The sequence below is a fragment of the Nicotiana tabacum genome, chromosome 16 (assembly GCF_000715075.1).
Source record: "Nicotiana tabacum cultivar K326 chromosome 16, ASM71507v2, whole genome shotgun sequence".
Lineage (NCBI taxonomy): Eukaryota > Viridiplantae > Streptophyta > Magnoliopsida > Solanales > Solanaceae > Nicotiana > Nicotiana tabacum.
This window is the reverse complement of record NC_134095.1, coordinates 6,152,237-6,171,445: the sequence shown is the minus strand read 5'-3', so window position 1 is coordinate 6,171,445 and position 19,209 is coordinate 6,152,237. Positions and strand designations below refer to the sequence as shown.

Here is a 19,209-nt window from a genome sequence, read left to right as displayed (position 1 = left end):
TATAGAGTCCAAATATTTCCCCCGAGCCAGGAGAAATCAGCCCCCTACTTCATCGTCCCGAGCCAACGACGACAACAACAATAACAACAACAAAAAAACGGTATAGTCTCGCTCGACAAAAGAAAGTCCGGGAGATAGGCCGTGGCACGACTAATAGAAACGCCATCGTATGATCTTGAGGCCATGGGCCTTAAACATGGTGAACGACAATGGATAAAGATGGCGAGAAGAAAGGGATGGATAGATATGGGAAGACATTTGGGTGAAAGGTTGATCCTAGGAGGCTCCCATTTATAAAAAGGGAGGCAGCGTAACTGACGACGCCATTATTGCCCTCGAAAGACATAACGACAGGCACATTTAATGTGTCCTTGGGAGCTGAACCGGCGACGACATTATAGCTTTGAAGAATGAGAAACCGTAATGCATTGAATGACCCTGGAGAAGTGAAACAACGGGACATTTCGGTTATCACCGAGGCTTGCATCATCGGCATGACATCATCGCGGGAAGTTCGAAAGGTCGGATGTTAAATTCATTTCTTGTCGCTCCTCTCTAAGAAACGTGGGGACTATCTGTATATGGTGAAATCGGAGGGTCCAATTTCTCATCATCGAGGCTACAAGGCTATAGTCGAGTTTCCTCCCTCAAGGTTCGTCGACGCCCGACTTTGGGATAATGTTGACCACGGTTATGGTAGAAATGGGGAGTTCCCAAGGTACACATCTAGGGCTGACAGAGTTTAATAGACTACCCTAACCCTGAATTGGGGTGTCATCTAGCTGTCCCATCCCCATATCTTTGTAATTAATGCATTTCTATATTATGTTGGGACTCCCCTCCTATATAAAGGGGATACTTGTCATTTTGTAAACCTCTATTGCTTCAGTTACTCCACATGAAATATACAAGAACATTCTCTTTGCTCTCTAACACATTCTCTTGATAATATTGCTTCCATTCATTATCTTCATTATTGTTCATCATTTATTGCTTATCATTGGCCATAAAGAGCCTTCGTTTATTTTATTATAACTATTAGCCATACTTCGACCACCTTCGATAGTTCACAGCTGAGCTCCGGAATCGACCTCGAGGCCCCGAATCGACGAGCTCGAGGCCCCGATTGTTAACTTATCGGTTCGGTTATCACCTTATCCTTAACTCTCATTTCGTTTCTAAGTCTCACATACTTAGCACCAACTTCTTAACAACTAGCATAAAAATATATCACATATTTTTAGAGTCCCATAATCAAATTTAATTGTTATTACCATTTTCACGGTAACAACAATGAAAATGATTCTCTATTTATGCCTTTTTTCAGCTCGTTTGCTGGTTGGAGAGTGTTTTAGAGGGAGGTGGGGTGGTGAAATTTTCTTGGTGAAGAAGTTCGAGAATATTTAGATAAATCAATATAGATCTTTACGTAAATAGTCGGTCGGATTCATGGTTTACTTTTTTTAATCGGTTAACATAGAATACAAGCTGGTTATCTATAGTTATTCGCCATGAATTATATATTGTTCATACTTTATAGGGCGAAGTGCAACAATAGCCACTTTTAAACTCATTATTTAAAATATATTCACAATTTATAATGTATGTAAAATTAGCCAATTCACCCAAGCTTCAGAACTAAATATTCTGAATTTGGAAATTTTGAGCTACTAATTTAAAGTTTAGGACACAGGATTCGAACTTCAAATAACAATTTTCGAACTTTATGACACGATGTCCTGAAGTTTGAATTTTGAGGTTTAAACTCTACGGCGTCGTGTCCTGAAGTTTGAGCGAAATTGACTAATCTTTAAATACATTATAACTGTAGATATATTTTAAACAACATTACCGAGTCATTTCCAGTTGTTTATATGCCGACTGGCTACTTTTACTTTAAACAATTGGATGTGGTGCTATTTAAATTATTTCTTCAAATCATTAAGAAAGAAAAGGGGGAGAGATATGGACCTGTGGATGTTTCTTAATTTCTTCGAGTGTCGTGATGTGTGGAATTTGTTATGAAAGAAGACATAAGGAAAAGACGAGGGTGTAAAAAGACAAGAGAGGAAAGAATGGGGAACAAACGTGTAAAAGAAAATAAAGAGTGCATCCGTGAGGGATCAAAGTGGCGAGGGAATTAGTTAGAGCAGAGAGAGATATTTTTTTTGGTATTTGTATTTTTAACAAGGAAAAAAGATGGGATCACAATGATGAACACAAAAGTATGTTACATCTTATTTTTTTTTCAAAGTAAAAGTCAAATTATTTGATAAATTGAAAATTCTGAAATCACTCAAACTTAATTGGTAAAGCATTTGTGAAGTATTTGTGATGACGACGGAGGGCCGGCCGATGAGGCCGGGTTGAGATTGAGTAGGACTTACTGGCTTTTAGGTACGGGTTAAGTTGGATTGACAGGCTTTTAAGGAGAGTGAAAAGTTTTAGTTCAAATAGTACACACACTTTTAGGCTTGATGATAGCGTTAGCCCAATAGATAAATCCGTGAGGTTTGTTCGGCCAAAGCGAATAATATGTGCGATGAGTTTGGAAAGTGACTACATTCCAATAAATTGCAAGATTAGAAGAAAGTTTAAGAGATTATGTGCGAATACTATCGTAATTTAAAAGAGATCGCATTGATGTCAATTTTGATAATCTAAATTCTAAGTTTCTCATTCCATACTCGAGGAAACATAACATTTAACATCCAACATCACGAAATTTTCATCATCATCATCATCATGTCATCTTCTACCTGCCCTCCATTTTTTCAAGAAAATCAACTATATACATACTTAACCATGCATAGTACAAAAAACTAGACTTATTGCATGATCGAACTCGACGAGAAACCATAATATGGTTGGTTATAATAAGTTGGATAAAATGCTTCTCGAAGCTTATTATACTTTTCAAGATCGAAATTATGAATCTTCATTAGCTTCTTTTGCTTCACTTTGAAACGTCTTTGGAAAAACCCTTCAAAAGTTGGCTCTTTTGATGTTTTTAGGAAGAATCCATAAGCAAGGGCAAAGTGAAATGAGGTAACAAAGAAGCAAATGGGCTCCATTACATCCCAACTCAGCTCCCAAAACGTTAGCCTCATAAAGCCCAGTGTTTGAATAACTAGAAAGCCCAGCCCACAGTAAAGTTCGCCTTTGACTAGTGATTGGGCTTTTTGATCAATTAAGACCTTTTGCTTTTCCATATTTTCAAGTTCTTTTCTCCTTGGGTCGTTTGGGGATGCTATGGATTCTGATATTATTTTGTCCATTGATTTTGCCACCTGTAACACATCAAGCACATCACAAGATTAATTGATTTGTATACTTAAAATTTTAAAACAATTGCCCATATATATATAATTTTTTTTCTATCGCAAACTGTCTCTACCTTTACCAAGTAAGGATAAAGTTTAAACCTCACATCGTGAAATTAGACTGGATATCTTGTTATTATTTATTTTTTCTGAACTGCTACCCTTCAGGTGTAGCCTGCTCATTGTATAATAGCTCGTAAGCCACATTGGAAATGTAAACCGTACTCTTATATGGGATATTACTCACCCAACCACTCAGCCAACCCTTACGGACATGTGATTGATACATATATATCAGAAAATATAATCCAATAAACTGCTTGACTTTCTAATAATAAATGATAGTAATATAATATTTAATAAAGACACAAAATAAAGAAAGTATAGAACTTTTACCTGATGTGGACGGAGCAAAACGACGTCACCAAAAACGATGACGCTGCCTGACTCGTCCAATTTCTTTGCAAACTCCAAACCCTGTTCTCTGTTGCTACAAACCTCACTACAAATCTCAAGGAATTTAGAGTAGGAAATGGAGTTCATCGGTATCTCTCTAAGTCTCGATCTCACTTTCTCCAACTGTGAAAACCTCAAAATTTTTCTAGCATCATTCACCGCTATTCTTCCCATCGTCGTCTCCACCGGAAAATCCGCTGTCTCAGCCGCCGGAGCCGGTGGAGCTAGTCCGTCAAATCTAATCCTATCTCCGGTAACATTCATAGACCTCAATTTTTCTCTCAATTTATCTCCCATAGGAATTGATAAAAATTCCGGCAGTCTAGCTGCATGGTTGATTTCTCTTTTTTGGAGGAACCGGCGGAATAAGGCGGAGTCAATAGAGTCCGGCGACTTCGCCGGAACTGGCGATATTTTGCTGGTTTTGATTGGTGTAGAATGAGTATGAGAATGATCTAGACCCGTTACCGATGGAAGTGGGTCCCTTTTCAGGGTAATGTTTAGGCGTTTCGCTAAAGCCCGACGAAGCGCCATTTTGATGTGTTTTGAGGAGTGAAGAGTGGGAAGAAACGGAAAACTTGTGATGGTGTTGAGTGGAAGTAAAGGATGGGATTTATATAGTGTCTTAAGTTGGAAGAAGACACAGAATATTTCTAGAATATTTAAATGGAGATTATTTTCTTTTTCCTTGATTAAAGTTTTCCTTCTATAATTAAATGGAATAATGGTGTAAATTTTTTTTCCTTCTATATATTGAGAGTGTAAAAAAATTATACAATCAAGATATTTATATATAAGGTAATGAGTGTGGATATTTTGATAAGCATTAATTGGTCTTCGGATAAAAATAGTATAACCTATTATTGCATATTAAAAATTCATCAAATTATTATATTATCATTACATATAGCTTAAATCCAAAAAGAAAATAGATACGCATAATATTATTTTATAAACCTTAAACAAGTGTAATAATCTCTATCCAATAAAAAAAAATGACTTGATTTGGTGCGTCTATTATTTAACCTTATGGTAAGTTTGAAAACTAGTAAAACTGTCATGTGTTCAGGAAGTTACGGATTCGAGTCGTGAAAATAGTATCTTACAGAAATACAGGAGAAGCAGAAATATAGTTGACCATTGTGGTCCGGCCCTTCCATATACCCGTGCATCGGGCTGCCATTTTATAGTGAGTTTTGAGAATTGATTTTATTCATTTTTTGAAAATCAAATTAAGATGATAAAAGTAAAAATAATGTACTGAATCAGTCTTCAAAAAGTTGCAATAAGAAAGATTGTGTTCCTTAAATAGTACTAGTAAATTTTTTTTTACAAAAAGACTACTAACTAAACTTTATATTTAAAATAACCTATAATTATCAAAATTACGCATAGCGTGAGTCACGGCCAAACTTTTGTTTGCTTATTTTCCATCAACATCCACTACGTGTGGGCTGCATGCACTCATGCCTTTTCTTGAGCCAAACATGTTAAGGCATACAAGTGTTGTTTAACATTTCCTCATATTAATTACCGAGTCTACCGTACCCAAAAAAAAAGAAAGTAAAATCCATAATTGGACACTATGGAAATTGTTACTCTAGTTAGAACATCTTTGAAAACTAAACTCACATAGTATTCCATTAAATATTACTCCCTCCATCCTAATATATATGGAGTTGTTGGGATTTTGAGAGTCAACGAATTATTCTTTTATTGTAAATTTTTCATGTCTTTTAAATAATTTAAGTTATTTATTATTGTAACTTATTGTACTTTTACGCAGTAAAAAAAATAATCTATGTCTAAATGCATAGTCAAAATTAAGAAGTTTGAATCTCCAAAAGCAAAACGTAGCACATAAATTGTGATCGAGAAAATAATAATTGGAGTATCTTGCAAGTTGATTGGATCATTGTTACATATCGTTTCATAATGTATCATATTGTATTGAATTATTTGGACGAATACAATATTTGGATAGATGTATTGTGCTGTCGTTTTATGATATTATGCAATAGCAGTATGGAAAATAAAATTATAATATTACAAAAAAAATAGGGTACAAGGTAGAATCATAATATAAAAAGATAGGATAAAGAATAAAATATGATATTTAGTAATAAGGAAAGGCAAGATGAGAGGAAAAAGATAAGGTAATGACGCGATCACACCAAATTGATCGTTAAATAAACTGATAATTTTCATCGTCACTTAGTGACATATTTAATAATATGATACAATAATATTTAAATAACTATCACTATAAATATTATATTTAAAATAACAATACGATACAATACTATAGGTAACCACCATCCAAACAAGCTGCTACTGAAATTATTCATCTGATTCTATTTCGTGGAAACAAAGTAGTAGGGCACGGGAAGATCGAAACTAAAATATAGGAAGTTGTAACTAATCTTGGATATTTTCGAAAAATAATAATTTTAACTTTTTGCTTTCTAAAAATAGTGTTTCGTGTTGATGTATAAATGACGTTCAGAGAAAAACCAAAATTGACTTCCTCGTGGCCGTTGCATGCATACAGCCGTCAAGCTGGAAGTACAATAGTGACAAATGTTTTAATGTTTAAAAAGGACCAATGGTAGTACTACTAGTTATTCATCCTTAATTTCTTCTTTTAATTTGATAATATGGGATAGTGAGTAAACATAACTGAATTGTTTCAAATCGCTTCAAAATCTAATGTGATATATACTATGTTGTTTTAACGCAACGCAAAATATATAAAACATTGTCACATATAATGGTAATGTAAAAATAATATTGTAGTTTAAAATATTATAGCATGTACGTTCATCCTCGTTCATTATTAGAATAAAACCTTCAAATTTCAAGTGTTCAGATCAGACGCAGTGACAAATAAATTAGTTAGGTTTTAACTCCAAAAAGATAGGACAATAAGTAAATCAGCTAGGTTTTATCCCCCCACCCCCCCCCCCCCCAAGAAAAAAAAACAAAAGAAAAAAAAAAGAAAGGGGAAAGTAAATTTGCTAGGTTTTAACCCCCCAAAATGGGACAAGTAAATTAGGTGTGTGGAAGGTTTTCAAAGGAGTCGGGGTTCCACTGCAAGTATCAGATACCGATTAAAAAAGTAATTTTATATTAGAATAATCGGGTTCCCTACTTTTTAATTTTATAGTCCATTTTTTAATTTACAATCAATTAGTCCAAAATAATAGGCAAAAATTCAACATCCAACTTCAATAGGTTCTCAAAATTACTATTTAATTTTTAAAAAAGATTCTTCAAGCTTTTAAATTAATTTTTGAATCAAACCAAATTTATTTGGATGGTGAAAATTAGATTTTTAACAAGCATAAATATGTGAGTTTAAATTCTGAATTTGATTTTGTGGAAAATTTGAAGTGGGTGTTATTTATACTTACTAGAAATAGTATAAGGAGGTTGTATATAAAATTTGAAGTCATTTAATGGAGATTTGGACTGGTTTTGAATAAGAATTGCAACTGAAAATCGTGTAAGAAATTCGTCTACAGACTCTTGTATAAAGGTGTATAATAGTGTATAAGGTGTGTTTCTACACTCATATACACCATTATACAAGATTATACAAAAAACTGGCTTCGTCTTCTTCCGTGCGTCTTTTCTGAAATCTAACTCAAATCTTGCTCAAATCTACTCCAAATTTAAATTTTAAACTCCTTTTGATATTTTCAATCAATTGGAACAACACCCAATCCAAACAACTAACAAATTTAAAAAAACCCATTTTCGAAAGTAAAGCTTTTAATGGTCTTCTATGGTGGACTTCTACTCTTCAATTTTTTACAATGCAACCAGGTGGCACAAGAGGAGAAGCAGAAAATACACGCCCCCTTGAAGCATATGTAGAAGATGTGAGAAGAAGAAAGCGTGAAAGCAATAATTGTGAGAACACATGATTAACTCCATAGCTTTTAGAAGCAATGATTGTAAGAACACAGATTTTGAATTTGCTAGTGCTTTCAAAATAGGAATTTTTACCTCATATAGCGAAAGTTAACACCTTATTTATTTTAAATAAATACCATTTAAAAAAATTATATTCTATAGATACCTTTTAATGTTTATAGCAAAATATATTTTGGTTACCTTCTACCTATAAGCCACTAAATATGCTATTCAGTTACCTTATTTTCTTTCTCTCTCTATTTTGATACATGCCATTCTCTTCCCCTATTTCCTGAAAACACGACTGAGGGCTCCGCTCGCCGATCTCACAACCAACGACCCCTTCTATTTCTTCCACACACTTTAGACCATGAGAACCCCAAAAACCAGCAACATCCAACGCCCCTAAGCAGCACCCGCCAGTCCACCATCTGCTCACCGCCGCCAGCTATCAGTCGCCGAAAAATCCAAGAGCCAGCGACCCCCCAGAACCTCTAAGCCTGAGCCACCCAAACTCCTTCTCCTTTTCACTCCCAAGCCTCCAGTCGTCCACCCTCTTCCACCAACAACACCAGCGGCCAGAACACCCCGTCTCCATCCACAACAATTAGCCGCTTCCCACCCCAAAAAACCCCTTTCACACGCCTGGACATAACAAACACCAAAACAGGGCAAGAACCCAATTAACGACCAACACAAATAGCTAGTACAAGATTCGTAAAGTTTACATTGCAACGCCGTTTCAAACAGCAGTCTAGGTCCAAAAGCAATGGGACTTGACTCAATCATACCCACAAATCTCCTCTCCGTTTCAATGTATTTTCAATGTATCACGCTGTATTTTCATGTATTTCATTGTATTCATTGTCTCTTTTTTCATTGTAATACAATGTATCTCGCTGTATTTCATGTATTTCATTGTATTCACTGTCTTTTTTATATTGTATTTCAATATATCTCGCTGTATTCTATGTATTTCATTGTAGTCACTGTCTCGCTATATGCCATGAATGTATTCATATATTTTTTTAATTAATATAATTTATGTATTCAGGTGTATTATATAATTTCTCTAAAGATTGCTATATTTTTGGGGTATTTTTCGGTCGAGAATCTTTTTTACACAAGGAAATACCAAATTTGTGTGTTATAATTGAGTTTGTTGAGTTATATTAGGAGTCTATTATGTTAATTGATTCACTTTCCGTTTAAAAACAGTGTAATCCCCTGTTTCACGCCGTGAATACAGTTGAATACAATAATATGTCTAGCTGTAATCCCAGGTTTCACTCCATGAATACAGTCGAATACACTCGAATACAACAACTGATTAGCTGGACTTCCCTGATTCATGCCTATTTTTGCTACTGTATTCATGAATACAATAGCTTAAATACATCTAATACATCTTATAACAACATAAAACGTATCTACAATCCGTAATATAACAAATTGTATCTATAGATAGCTAATTACCACTAAAAGATAGTGCTTTATGAAAATTTCTCTTCAAAACATGTACAATGTGGGCTAGGTCAGGTAAAACTTAAAAATATGTGCCATTTTTTATTATGACGTGAAGTAATACGTATTTTCTTGTAATTCTTTCTTAAAAATATATATAAAAAGTTGACTAGAAACCCTGACACAATAACAAAAAAGAAGCAGATGAATTACATTATATACTCGGATTAATTACCACTCAACTTACAATATAATTGCAGCAAAATGAAGACAAGAAAAATATACACTTTCATGTTGTAACAGTGCTGGAATTCACTCAATTCAGTTATTGTTTAGCACATGATTTTTGACACTTGAGTTTCTGCCGCCAAAGAACCAAAATGAATAAATAAACAAATAAATGGAATAAGCATCATATATGCTTTAAGATCAAATCATTCTTCAAGGCGGACAAATCTTTTCTAATTTGCTGATGTATGGAAATTAAAGATGAAATGGATCCGATTAGAGTTGGACCCCGGATTTTAAGTTTTTAACGCGACGGAGCACCAATATTTTGTTCAATCAAGTATTCAGAGCGCCAAATAATTTAAATTAGCTATTTTCAATCTATATACACACACATACATGGGCGAAGCCATATGTCTGAAAGGGCGGTCGCTTGACCACCCTTCGTCGGAAAATAGCATTGAGTATATATGTAACATATTAGGGTTTTATAGGTATATAATATATATTGAACACTTTTTGCCGGAGAATTTTTTCGCTTCTTTCAAGTTTGAACATCACTTAAAAAAATTCTCGGTTTCGCCACTATATATATAGAGAGAGAGGGGATCGTCTCTAGATCCGACTCGAATTAATATAGAACGTGCGATTAATATGAATTTCTTCAGTACTATTACTTTGTCCAGAGAATTCTTTAGGGAACCTTCACGATTTGGAAATGCAATTACACGCATTTCTTTCAGATTTGGAGTTAACTTATTATCCAATGTTTAACAAGAATATGATTCTATCTCCAACCAAAATAATAAGATCGGTACGTGCCACTGCCCACATTCGATCCAAACAAAAAAAAAAAAAGGATTTAAGCCATACATTGACAATGTAATATTACTTTTTAGGGGTCGTTTGGTATGAAGTATAAGAAGGTATAAACTTGAGGTGAAGATGTTACGCTTTTGTGCTTAGTCTATTTTAAATATTCTTGGTGTGATGAGTTAGGAAAATTGCTTTAAAAAGGTCGTGTCTATATAAAGTGTAGTTTGATTACTCGAGGACGAGCAATGGTTTAAGTGTGGGGTATTGATTATAGGCTATAATTACGTGTTTTAGTTGATTATTACACTCTAATTTACTGCACTTTAGTTGAGTTTGCGCTTTAATCGCTAGTGTTTTGCACTAATTATGTGTTTTATGCCTTGTAGGTGTGATTCCGAGCTATATAGATGTTATGGAATGAATTTAAGTGATTGAAGCTTTGAAGTCTGAGTAAAAGCTCAAGGAATTAAGCTGGGATCGTGTTCGGGGGTCAAATTTGATAGTTGAGAACAAACGAAGACTCGATGAGGCATATTGCGCACTGTCTAGTAAAATACATATAACTTTTTACTCAGAACTCCATTTTGGCTCTATATTATATGGTTGGAAATATAACTCAAAGGGCTACAACTTTTATGTTTTGCGTTTGTCCAAATTCAAAACAGAACAGGATGAATGACCGCGGTTTCACCGCGACCGCGGCAGAACCGCGGCACAGTGCAGACGCAGACAATTGAAGAATCAGAGGCCATGTTTGGCCGCGGTTTGACCGCGACCGCGGTAGAATCGCGGCAGGAGGCGGAAATTTCAGGGACTAAAGTGCAAAACACGATATATTTAGCCCAAAATCCTATTTTAAACACTAGACTTCGCCTAAGAGAGGCAGGTATTGTTTTGGAGAGTATTTTTGGAAGAAGAACAAGTGTGAGAGATCACCCAAAACATCTTGATTTCTTCTTCTCTTTATTTTTTTTGCAAGTTTTATGATGAATATTGTTTTAGTTTATTTACCCATAGTTATGAGTAGCTAAATCTTTTGTCTAAGGTTTTGATAGAACCTATTTGGGGATGAACTTCTTGTTTATGTGAATACAAATTGCTAGTCTCAATCTTTATTTGTTCAACTATGTTCTTGTTGTAGTTAATTGACAGGATCCTCAATTAGTTGTGCCTATTTAGTATGCATAACTCGGGAGAGAGTGCATATTTAGGTTATTGTTGAACAACACCACTCCCAAAGTATAAGAGGGATCTATAACTGCAGGTTTAAAGGCGGGATTAGGGATAACGAAGCCTTGAGTGCAATCTTAAGTGAATTGTGTTAATTAAAGCTAGCTAGTGTATCTCGGGAGAGTGCAATAGTATATTACTGTGATTATTCGGGAGAGATTTACGGTAAGAAAAATGTTCATGATTGATAGAGGTGTGTTGGAAAATTTGTATGAAGCATAAACAGAAGGGATTCCATCAATAGGGGAAGTCATTACCTTAGCGTCTTCTCATTATTGTTTACAACCTTAGCATCCTTAGTTTACAGCTGTTTATTTACGTGCAATTTTAGTTATTGAAGACACCATCAACTGTGATTCAAACGTTTGGGGAAATTGGTTCTCAAGAGTTTAGTAGTTCTAAAGATAGTGATTGATAGGTTAATTCTCTGTGGATTCGACTCTGGGCAGAATACTCAGGTTATATTTGCAACGTCCGCATTGTCCTTTTTATAAGGCATAGTTGGGCGTGATCAAATTTTGGCGCCGTTGCCGGGGACTTAACGGAATTATCAATTACCATTGATAGAAATACAAAATTCTTAGTATGGTCAGTTTTCTCTATACCCAAATTGTGAATATTTGTGTAATTAATTTGTCTTACCTTAGTCTATTTTTATTGTTTGGGTCTTGTTTATTTTCTTAGTTTTGAAAAGTGGCATCATATAATAAAAATTGGTGGGATGGTAGTTGTTCATACTGTAATGACCCTTGTCTTTATTGTGGAGGACCACACTCGTGGCAAAATTATTTAAATTTTTCCGGGAGTGGATTGTGTGCACAATCTCAAACCTATGAGTGGAGTATTCGTGATAAGTGTGGTTTTCAAAATGGTCATTGGGATGATTGTGTTGATTGGTCCTTCCCTTCCCCAAGCCCCCGCTATGATGATTCTATTGTTTTTGATGAAAATGATAGGGCTAACGAATTGGAAGAAGTTGAGCATGGCCGAAAGGGAGAGTTCAAGCTCATGTTGGAGTGCTTACTTGAAGGAGGACACAAAGAACAAAGTGCCTTGGAGGAGCTTTTGGAAAATAGTCTCCAAAATTCCTTGGCACTTAATCAAAACCAAGAACTCTCAAATGCCCAAAATGAGAAAATAATGCTCATGTTGGAGACCATTCTTGAAAATGAGGAAGAATGTGAGCTAAAATTTGAAGAGTCAAGAATTGAACCTCCGCCAACCGACCCCATGAGTACCAATGATGCCGAGAAAAACATGGACTTAGAATCAACCGGTGTAAATAAAAATCTGGTTGAGAATGACTCTAGTCCGGGGGAAGAAGAGGATGTCAGAATAGAAAAATTGCAAAATGAAGGTTTGAAGTCACATTCCAAGCATTTTTCAACATTAGAATTGTGTAGTGATATAAAAATTGAACTACATGAGTCAGTGAGGGACTGCGAGGAGGAAAGGCAACAACCATACATTTTACAATTTGAGGAAACAAAAAACCAAAATGACATTCCTCACATGAGAGCCAAGAAGTGCAAAATGAAGAATTTAAGGCTCGACTCGATAATCAACTTACCTCCCCTTATCGCTCGTGGTCACAAGCTTGATTCCAAGCTAGGTGCACAGTTCATATCGTCCAAGTGGCGAGAAAAGTGGTAAAATTATTTGCGTCGTGCCGCGACTTTAAATCAAGCGCTTGTTGGGAGGCAACCCTATTTTATTTTATTTTATTTTATTTTTATTTATTATTGTATTATTCTTGTAGTGTATATTTTTTATTTTTAGGAACATGTAACACAAAGCCATTGGAAGGATGTAACAACAAACCATTGGTTGAAACTAAGTGTGAGGTACCCGCACGAAGGACCAAGATTGGGAGAAGTCTGAGTACCCCATGAGCTGCTAGTGCTTCGACCTTTGGCCTACTAGGGAGTTTCTTTTACCCTCTTATTAGTATGATGTGCATTGGGGACAATGCACAATTTTAAGTATGGGGTGAGAGACTTGCCTTGATACTGTATTGTAGTGTACATAGACATGGAACATGTTGTAATATTGTATATGTGTTGTTGCGTATAGTTGATTGTACTCACATTAGGAGTAACTGACTTGTCCCAACGACGGACGCTTGTCGACGGGTCTCTTGAGGGTCAAAGTCGGATCTAAAAAAAAAAAAACAAAGGTACAGGACTCTTCTTGAGGACGGACCACTTGGACATTACTCTTGAGGGAAGTAGTCCATGTAGCTTCTTTTTATTTTATTTTATTGTTCTTTTCTAGGTAGTGTAGTAATTCTCTCTTGGTTTTTCTTTAAACCACGTTCTTTTCCAAGGGTTTTATTTGAACCGGGTGTAGTTAGTTTTTTTTTGGAGTAGGAGCCATTGTGTTGTGTTTTGAAGTGAAGCAATATCTCTTGACTTTGTTATGCCTTGAGAATAATGAGTACTTTGGTTGTGACGCTTAGGCTCAGTTTTTGACTCTTGTAGAAGTACCTTAAATTGTATTATCTTAACTTTGCTCAACTGCTTTGACTAGAGTGTCTTGATGAATCCAATCCTGAGTGAGTTATGTGCCATGCGTGTGTGAGACTTGTTGTATTCTGTGCATTGCATTTGATGTCTAGAACTTGCCCTGTGTGTTTGCAAAGCGAAATAGTAGTTTTGTTCAGTCTTGGAAGTGATATAGGCGTTTCTTTGTTGAGCCAGATATGTATATTTTACCCGCCTAATTGTTATGTATCGTAGTTAACCCCTTTGAGCCTGTAATCTAGTTTCTTTGGCAACCACATTACAAGCCTTACCCATTTGTTTGAATTAACCATCTATTTGAACCATTGTAACCTCTCATGAGCACTTGAATTGTTATGAACTTTCTAAAAGTTAAAGTATGGGGTGGTTGGTTTGGCTTTTGAGTGGAACCAATGAAATAAGGAGAAAGGTGCACTGATTTGAAAAAGCAAGAGCCACTTGAATTGGGAAAAAAAAAGGAAAAGAAAAAAAAAATTCTTTGATAGTGGTGACTCTTGATATAATTGTGCTTAAATAATTTGGGAGTTGATGTATATTGATGTGAAGGTGGAGTTTGGTTTGACATAAGTATGGGGTTTGAATGTTAAATTATATGTATTAAAGTACTTAGGGAGGTGTAGTCACTCTTATATCTAAATGTATCCTACCCGTCCCGTAGCCTACATTACAACCAAATAAAGTCCTAATTGATCCTAGATTGAATGAGCTCGATTAGTGAAGTAGTACACTACGGGCAAGCTTATGGTGCATCTTTTGTGGCATATGAATATTATTTCTGAGAGTGAGTGAATTCTTTCTATCTTGAGTTCCTAAGTGTTCTTAAATTTTATTGTGTGGAACCACTTTTTTTTTTTTTGTTGTGTAAGGGCACTTGATTCATGAAGGAAAGGTAATGTCAGTGGCCTCTATATTAGAGTAAGTGGGTGAGTTGTGAATAATGCGTGGTACTTGTGAGTCAAATCTTGAGGTGAAGATGTTACGCTTTTGTGCTTAGTCTATTTTAAATATTCTTGGTGTGATGAGTTAGGAAAATTACTTTAAAAAGGTCGTGACTATATAAAGTGTAGTTTGATTACTCGAGGACGATCAATGGTTTAAGTGTGGGGTGTTGATGATGGGCTATAATTGCGTGTTTAGTTGATTATTACACTCTAATTTACTGCACTTTAGTTGAGTTTGCGCTTTAATCGCTAGTGTTTTGCACTAATTATGTGTTTTATGCCTTGTAGGTGTGATTCCGAGCTATATAGATGTTATGGAATGAATTTAAGTGATTTGAAGCTTTGAAGTCTGAGTAAAAACTCAAGAAATTAAGCCGGGATCGTGTTCGGGGGTCAAATTTGATAGTTGAGAACAAATGAAGACTCGATGAGGCATATTGCGCACTATCTAGTAAAATACATATAACTTTTTACTCAGAACTCCATTTTGGCTCTATATTATATGGTTGGAAAGATAACTCAAAGGGCTACAACTCTCATGTTTTGAGTTTGTCCAAATTCCAAACGTAACAGGATGAAAGACCACAGTTTCACCGCGACCGCGGAAGAACCGCGGCAGAGTGCAGATGCAGACAATTGAAGAATCAGAGGCCATGTTTGGCCGCGGTTTGACCGCGACCGCGGTAGAACTGCGGCAGGAGGTGGAAATTTCAGGGACTAAAGTGCAAAACACGAGATATTTAGCCCAAAATCCTATTTAAACACTAGACTTCGCCCAAGAGAGACAGATATTGTTTTGGAGAGTATTTTTGGAAGAAGAACAAGTGTGAGAGATCACCCAAAACATCTTGGTTTCTTCTTCTCTTTATTTTTTTTGCAAGTTTTATGATGAATATTGTTTTAGTTTATTTACCCATAGTTATGAGTAGCTAAATCTTTTGTCTAAGATTTTGATGGAACCTATTTGGGGATGAACTTCTTGTTTATGTGAATACAAATTGCTAGTCTCAATCTTTATTTGTTCAACTATGTTCTTGTTGTAGTTAATTGACAGGATCCTCAATTAGCTGTGCCTATTTAGTGTGCATAACTCGGGAGAGAGTGCATATTTAGGTTATTGTTGAACAACACCACTCCCAAAGTAAAAGAGGGATCTATAACTGCAGGTTTAAAGGCGGGATTAGGGATAACGAAGCCTTGGGTGCAATCTTAAGTAAACTGTGTTAATTAAAGCTAGCTAGTGTATCTCGGGAGAGTGCAATAGTATATTACTGTGATTACTCGGGAGAGATTTACGGTAAGAAAAGTGTTCATGATTGATAGAGGTGTGTTGAGAAATTTGTATGAAGCATAAACAGAAGGGATTCCATCAATAGGGGAAGTCATTACCTTAGCGTCTTCTCATTATTGTTTACAACCTTAGCATCCTTAGTTTACAGCTGTTTATTTACGTGGAATTTTAGTTATTGAAGACACCATCAACTGTGATTCAAACGTTTGGGGAAATTGGTTCTCAAGAGTTTAGTAGTTCTAAAGATAGTGATTGATAGGTTAATTCTCTGTGGATTCGACTCTGGGCAGAATACTCAGGTTATATTTGCAACGTCCGCATTGTCCTTTTTATAAGGCATAGTTGGGCGTGATCACCGGGTTAACTTATACCAGTATAAATCGTATTCCAACCAAACGACCCCTTACCCTATTAGTTAATTTTAGTCGCTATAGTAGGTAAGTTATCATTTTTACCGGATTATCAATTACTGTTTACACATATATTTATCTCTAATTACGTATGAAGTAATCTGATTGTGTAAATGTTCTTTGCGTCTTTAGTCATAAAACATAATATACTCAATAATTGACAATGTTTGGCGGAAAAATCACGTTTAAACAATTGAAGAATAAGAACATACAAGACAGTAAAAATGATAATAATAATAATAATAATAATAATAATAATAATAATAATAATAATAATAATAATAGACTAATCACTTCAATAATCCTAAGATAATAATTTGAATTATAGTGTTACAAGTTTGAATTCAATGACTTGTTTACAACGGCTAATCCAATTGTGTTTTCCTTCTTTACCTAATAACTTGATTAATTAGATAGTTGGAAATGAATAAGAAATAAAAGATGATGTCTTTTGGTATCAATAACAATATAACATCAACGAATTAGGAAATTAGAGAATGTGAATTGGGCAGAGATTCCAATGCATCCCTCACTCTCAAGTACTTGAAAGAATTGACGTGATTCACATTTTAGAATTTTATTTGCATATATTATGGCTAAAAACAGGTGATTTTAACAAAAGGAATATAATTAAAGAATCCCCACCAATTTGGAGAATCATCCGAAGTTGTAGGATTCCAATATTGTGAAGAGATATTCTTAAACATCAAGTGGGATGTCTACTACTCCCATTATTTTCTATCTTTAGCTATTGTTTGCTTTCTTGCACTCATATTTGGCCTAACTCCATTTCAGATAAACGTTAAACAGAATTCCGTATCGATAATTCTATATTAGTAATTGAATTTTGTATTTCATTTTTTTTTTTGGTGGGGTTTTTTTTGGGTGGGGGGTCTCAACAAGACTGCCATCTTTTTTAGCCACCAAATATTGACAACAACAACAATAAATTTAGTGTAATTTCATATAGAGGTCAAGCCAAGATTTAATGTTTATGGGTTTTGAAATTTACAACCTAACTCATAGCTCGTTAGTTATTAGGTTTGCAATTAAGTATTTATACATATTTAACAAATTTCTAGTATAAATACATGGTCTAATCAAAAAGTTATTCGGTTCCTCTGAACCCGTGGATAACACCCTCCCTCCGCCCCTAATTTGACAAGTAAAATCTGGGGAGGGTAATGTGTACGCAGACCTTGCCCTAATCTTGAGTGAAGGTAGAGAGGCTAATAATATACATCTTACAAATATTGATTGAAACTGAGCCCTAGACCTAATAAAAACCTAAAGAAATACATGTTATCTAAGAATTGTTGGCTGCCAGTAGCTAGCGTGAAGACATTGGCACGTCTTGTAAAACCTTCCCAAAATAAATTGTTTCTAACTTTCTTGATTGAGTAGTGGCGTAGTGGGAATCCCCTATGGAAAACCTGTTCGTTTCCTTTAGAAGGAAGCATTAATTATTGATGCTTTATGAAAATATGCAAATTCGAAAAAATGAAGCTATTAGTGACTCCATTGTATAATAATAACAATGAATAAAATTGAAATATTTCGTTTAGCATAGGATATAATTGACCAACGAATAATAATACGAAAAAGGGTCAAAACTGCCCCTAGACTATTGGAGTTGGTACAATAATGCCCTCCGTCCACCTATTTTGAAAAAATTGTCCTCACCGTTAGCTTTTCGGCTCAAGAATGCCCTTACGACTACCAACCATGTTAGATAAAAAAAAATTAATTTCCACGCGTCATAACGGAAAAAGGTCAAAACTGCCCCTAGACTATTGGAGTTGGTATAATAATACCCCCATCTCAAAAAATCTCTCCCCCATCCCCTCCACCTTTCCCCCTTTAGCGTGTGTGCGTTCATATTCTTCTCATCATTTTTTTGGCCTTGCACTCTATTTGAATAATCACTACAAATACCATTAAAGTTTTATTTTCAGACAATCAAAATTTTTTGTCACCAATACTTTACGTCATACAACTTTCAAAGACCCTGTTAGGCAAAAAAAAAAACTTAATTAATTTTCATGTGTCATCGTTCCATTGGCCTAACTTAAGACTCACCTAAATTAAAATAAACTCACCCACATTCTAAGACCCTTTTCCTCCGTTTCTTTCTCCTTTTTTTTTAAAAAAAATTATTCCACCAACTAGAACTCTCATACACCCATTTTTTCCCTAAGCAAATAAAACTCTCTCGTATAGTTAATCACCTTCATCTTCCTATTTCTTTGTATATTAAATGTACACATCAATACTCCTATTTTTTCCATCACAGAAATACCATTCATCATCAATTTTTCTTACTACACTTTACTGCTTCATACAACAAGCTCAATCAAGTGTTTATTATAGTCACATTCACCAATAAATCGTATTCTCTCATATTCTCAGGCATATGATCTCAAATATTTCTCTTGATTTAACTGTCTCTTTTTTAAAATTGGCGGTGTTGATATAACCTGAAGAGCATCCTCGTACAATAGCTTAATTTATGGACATGGTCGGATGTTCAGACTATGGTGAGCCAATGAAGAAGAAAAAGATCAAGGTCCGAGCAAAGACCAAATAAATCATTGGTATAATCAAAATTAG

The 19,209-nt window shown here is 35.1% G+C and overlaps 1 protein-coding gene across 1 annotated transcript; it reads right to left on the bottom strand.

Annotated features, from left to right (window-relative positions):
* Positions 1-2,703: 2,703 nt before the first annotated feature.
* Positions 2,704-4,437, bottom strand: LOC107798321 (calcium uniporter protein 4, mitochondrial-like). Its single transcript, XM_016621302.2, has 2 exons — positions 3,720-4,437; positions 2,704-3,290 (listed from the first exon to the last, which is right to left on the bottom strand). The coding sequence occupies exons 1-2, from the start codon at positions 4,311-4,313 to the stop codon at positions 2,829-2,831; spliced, it is 1,056 nt and encodes a 351-aa protein (XP_016476788.1). The 5' UTR covers positions 4,314-4,437; the 3' UTR covers positions 2,704-2,828.
* Positions 4,438-19,209: the final 14,772 nt, after the last annotated feature.

Excerpts from the sequence above, each read along its gene's own strand:
- LOC107798321 (XM_016621302.2), bottom strand. The coding sequence starts at position 4,313 with ATGGCGCTTCGTCGGGCTTTAGCGAAACGCCTAAACATTACCCTGAAA. Across the intron at positions 3,291-3,719 it reads TTTTGCTCCGTCCACATCAG|GTGGCAAAATCAATGGACAA; the intron begins GTAAAAGTTCTA and ends GATGTGTTACAG.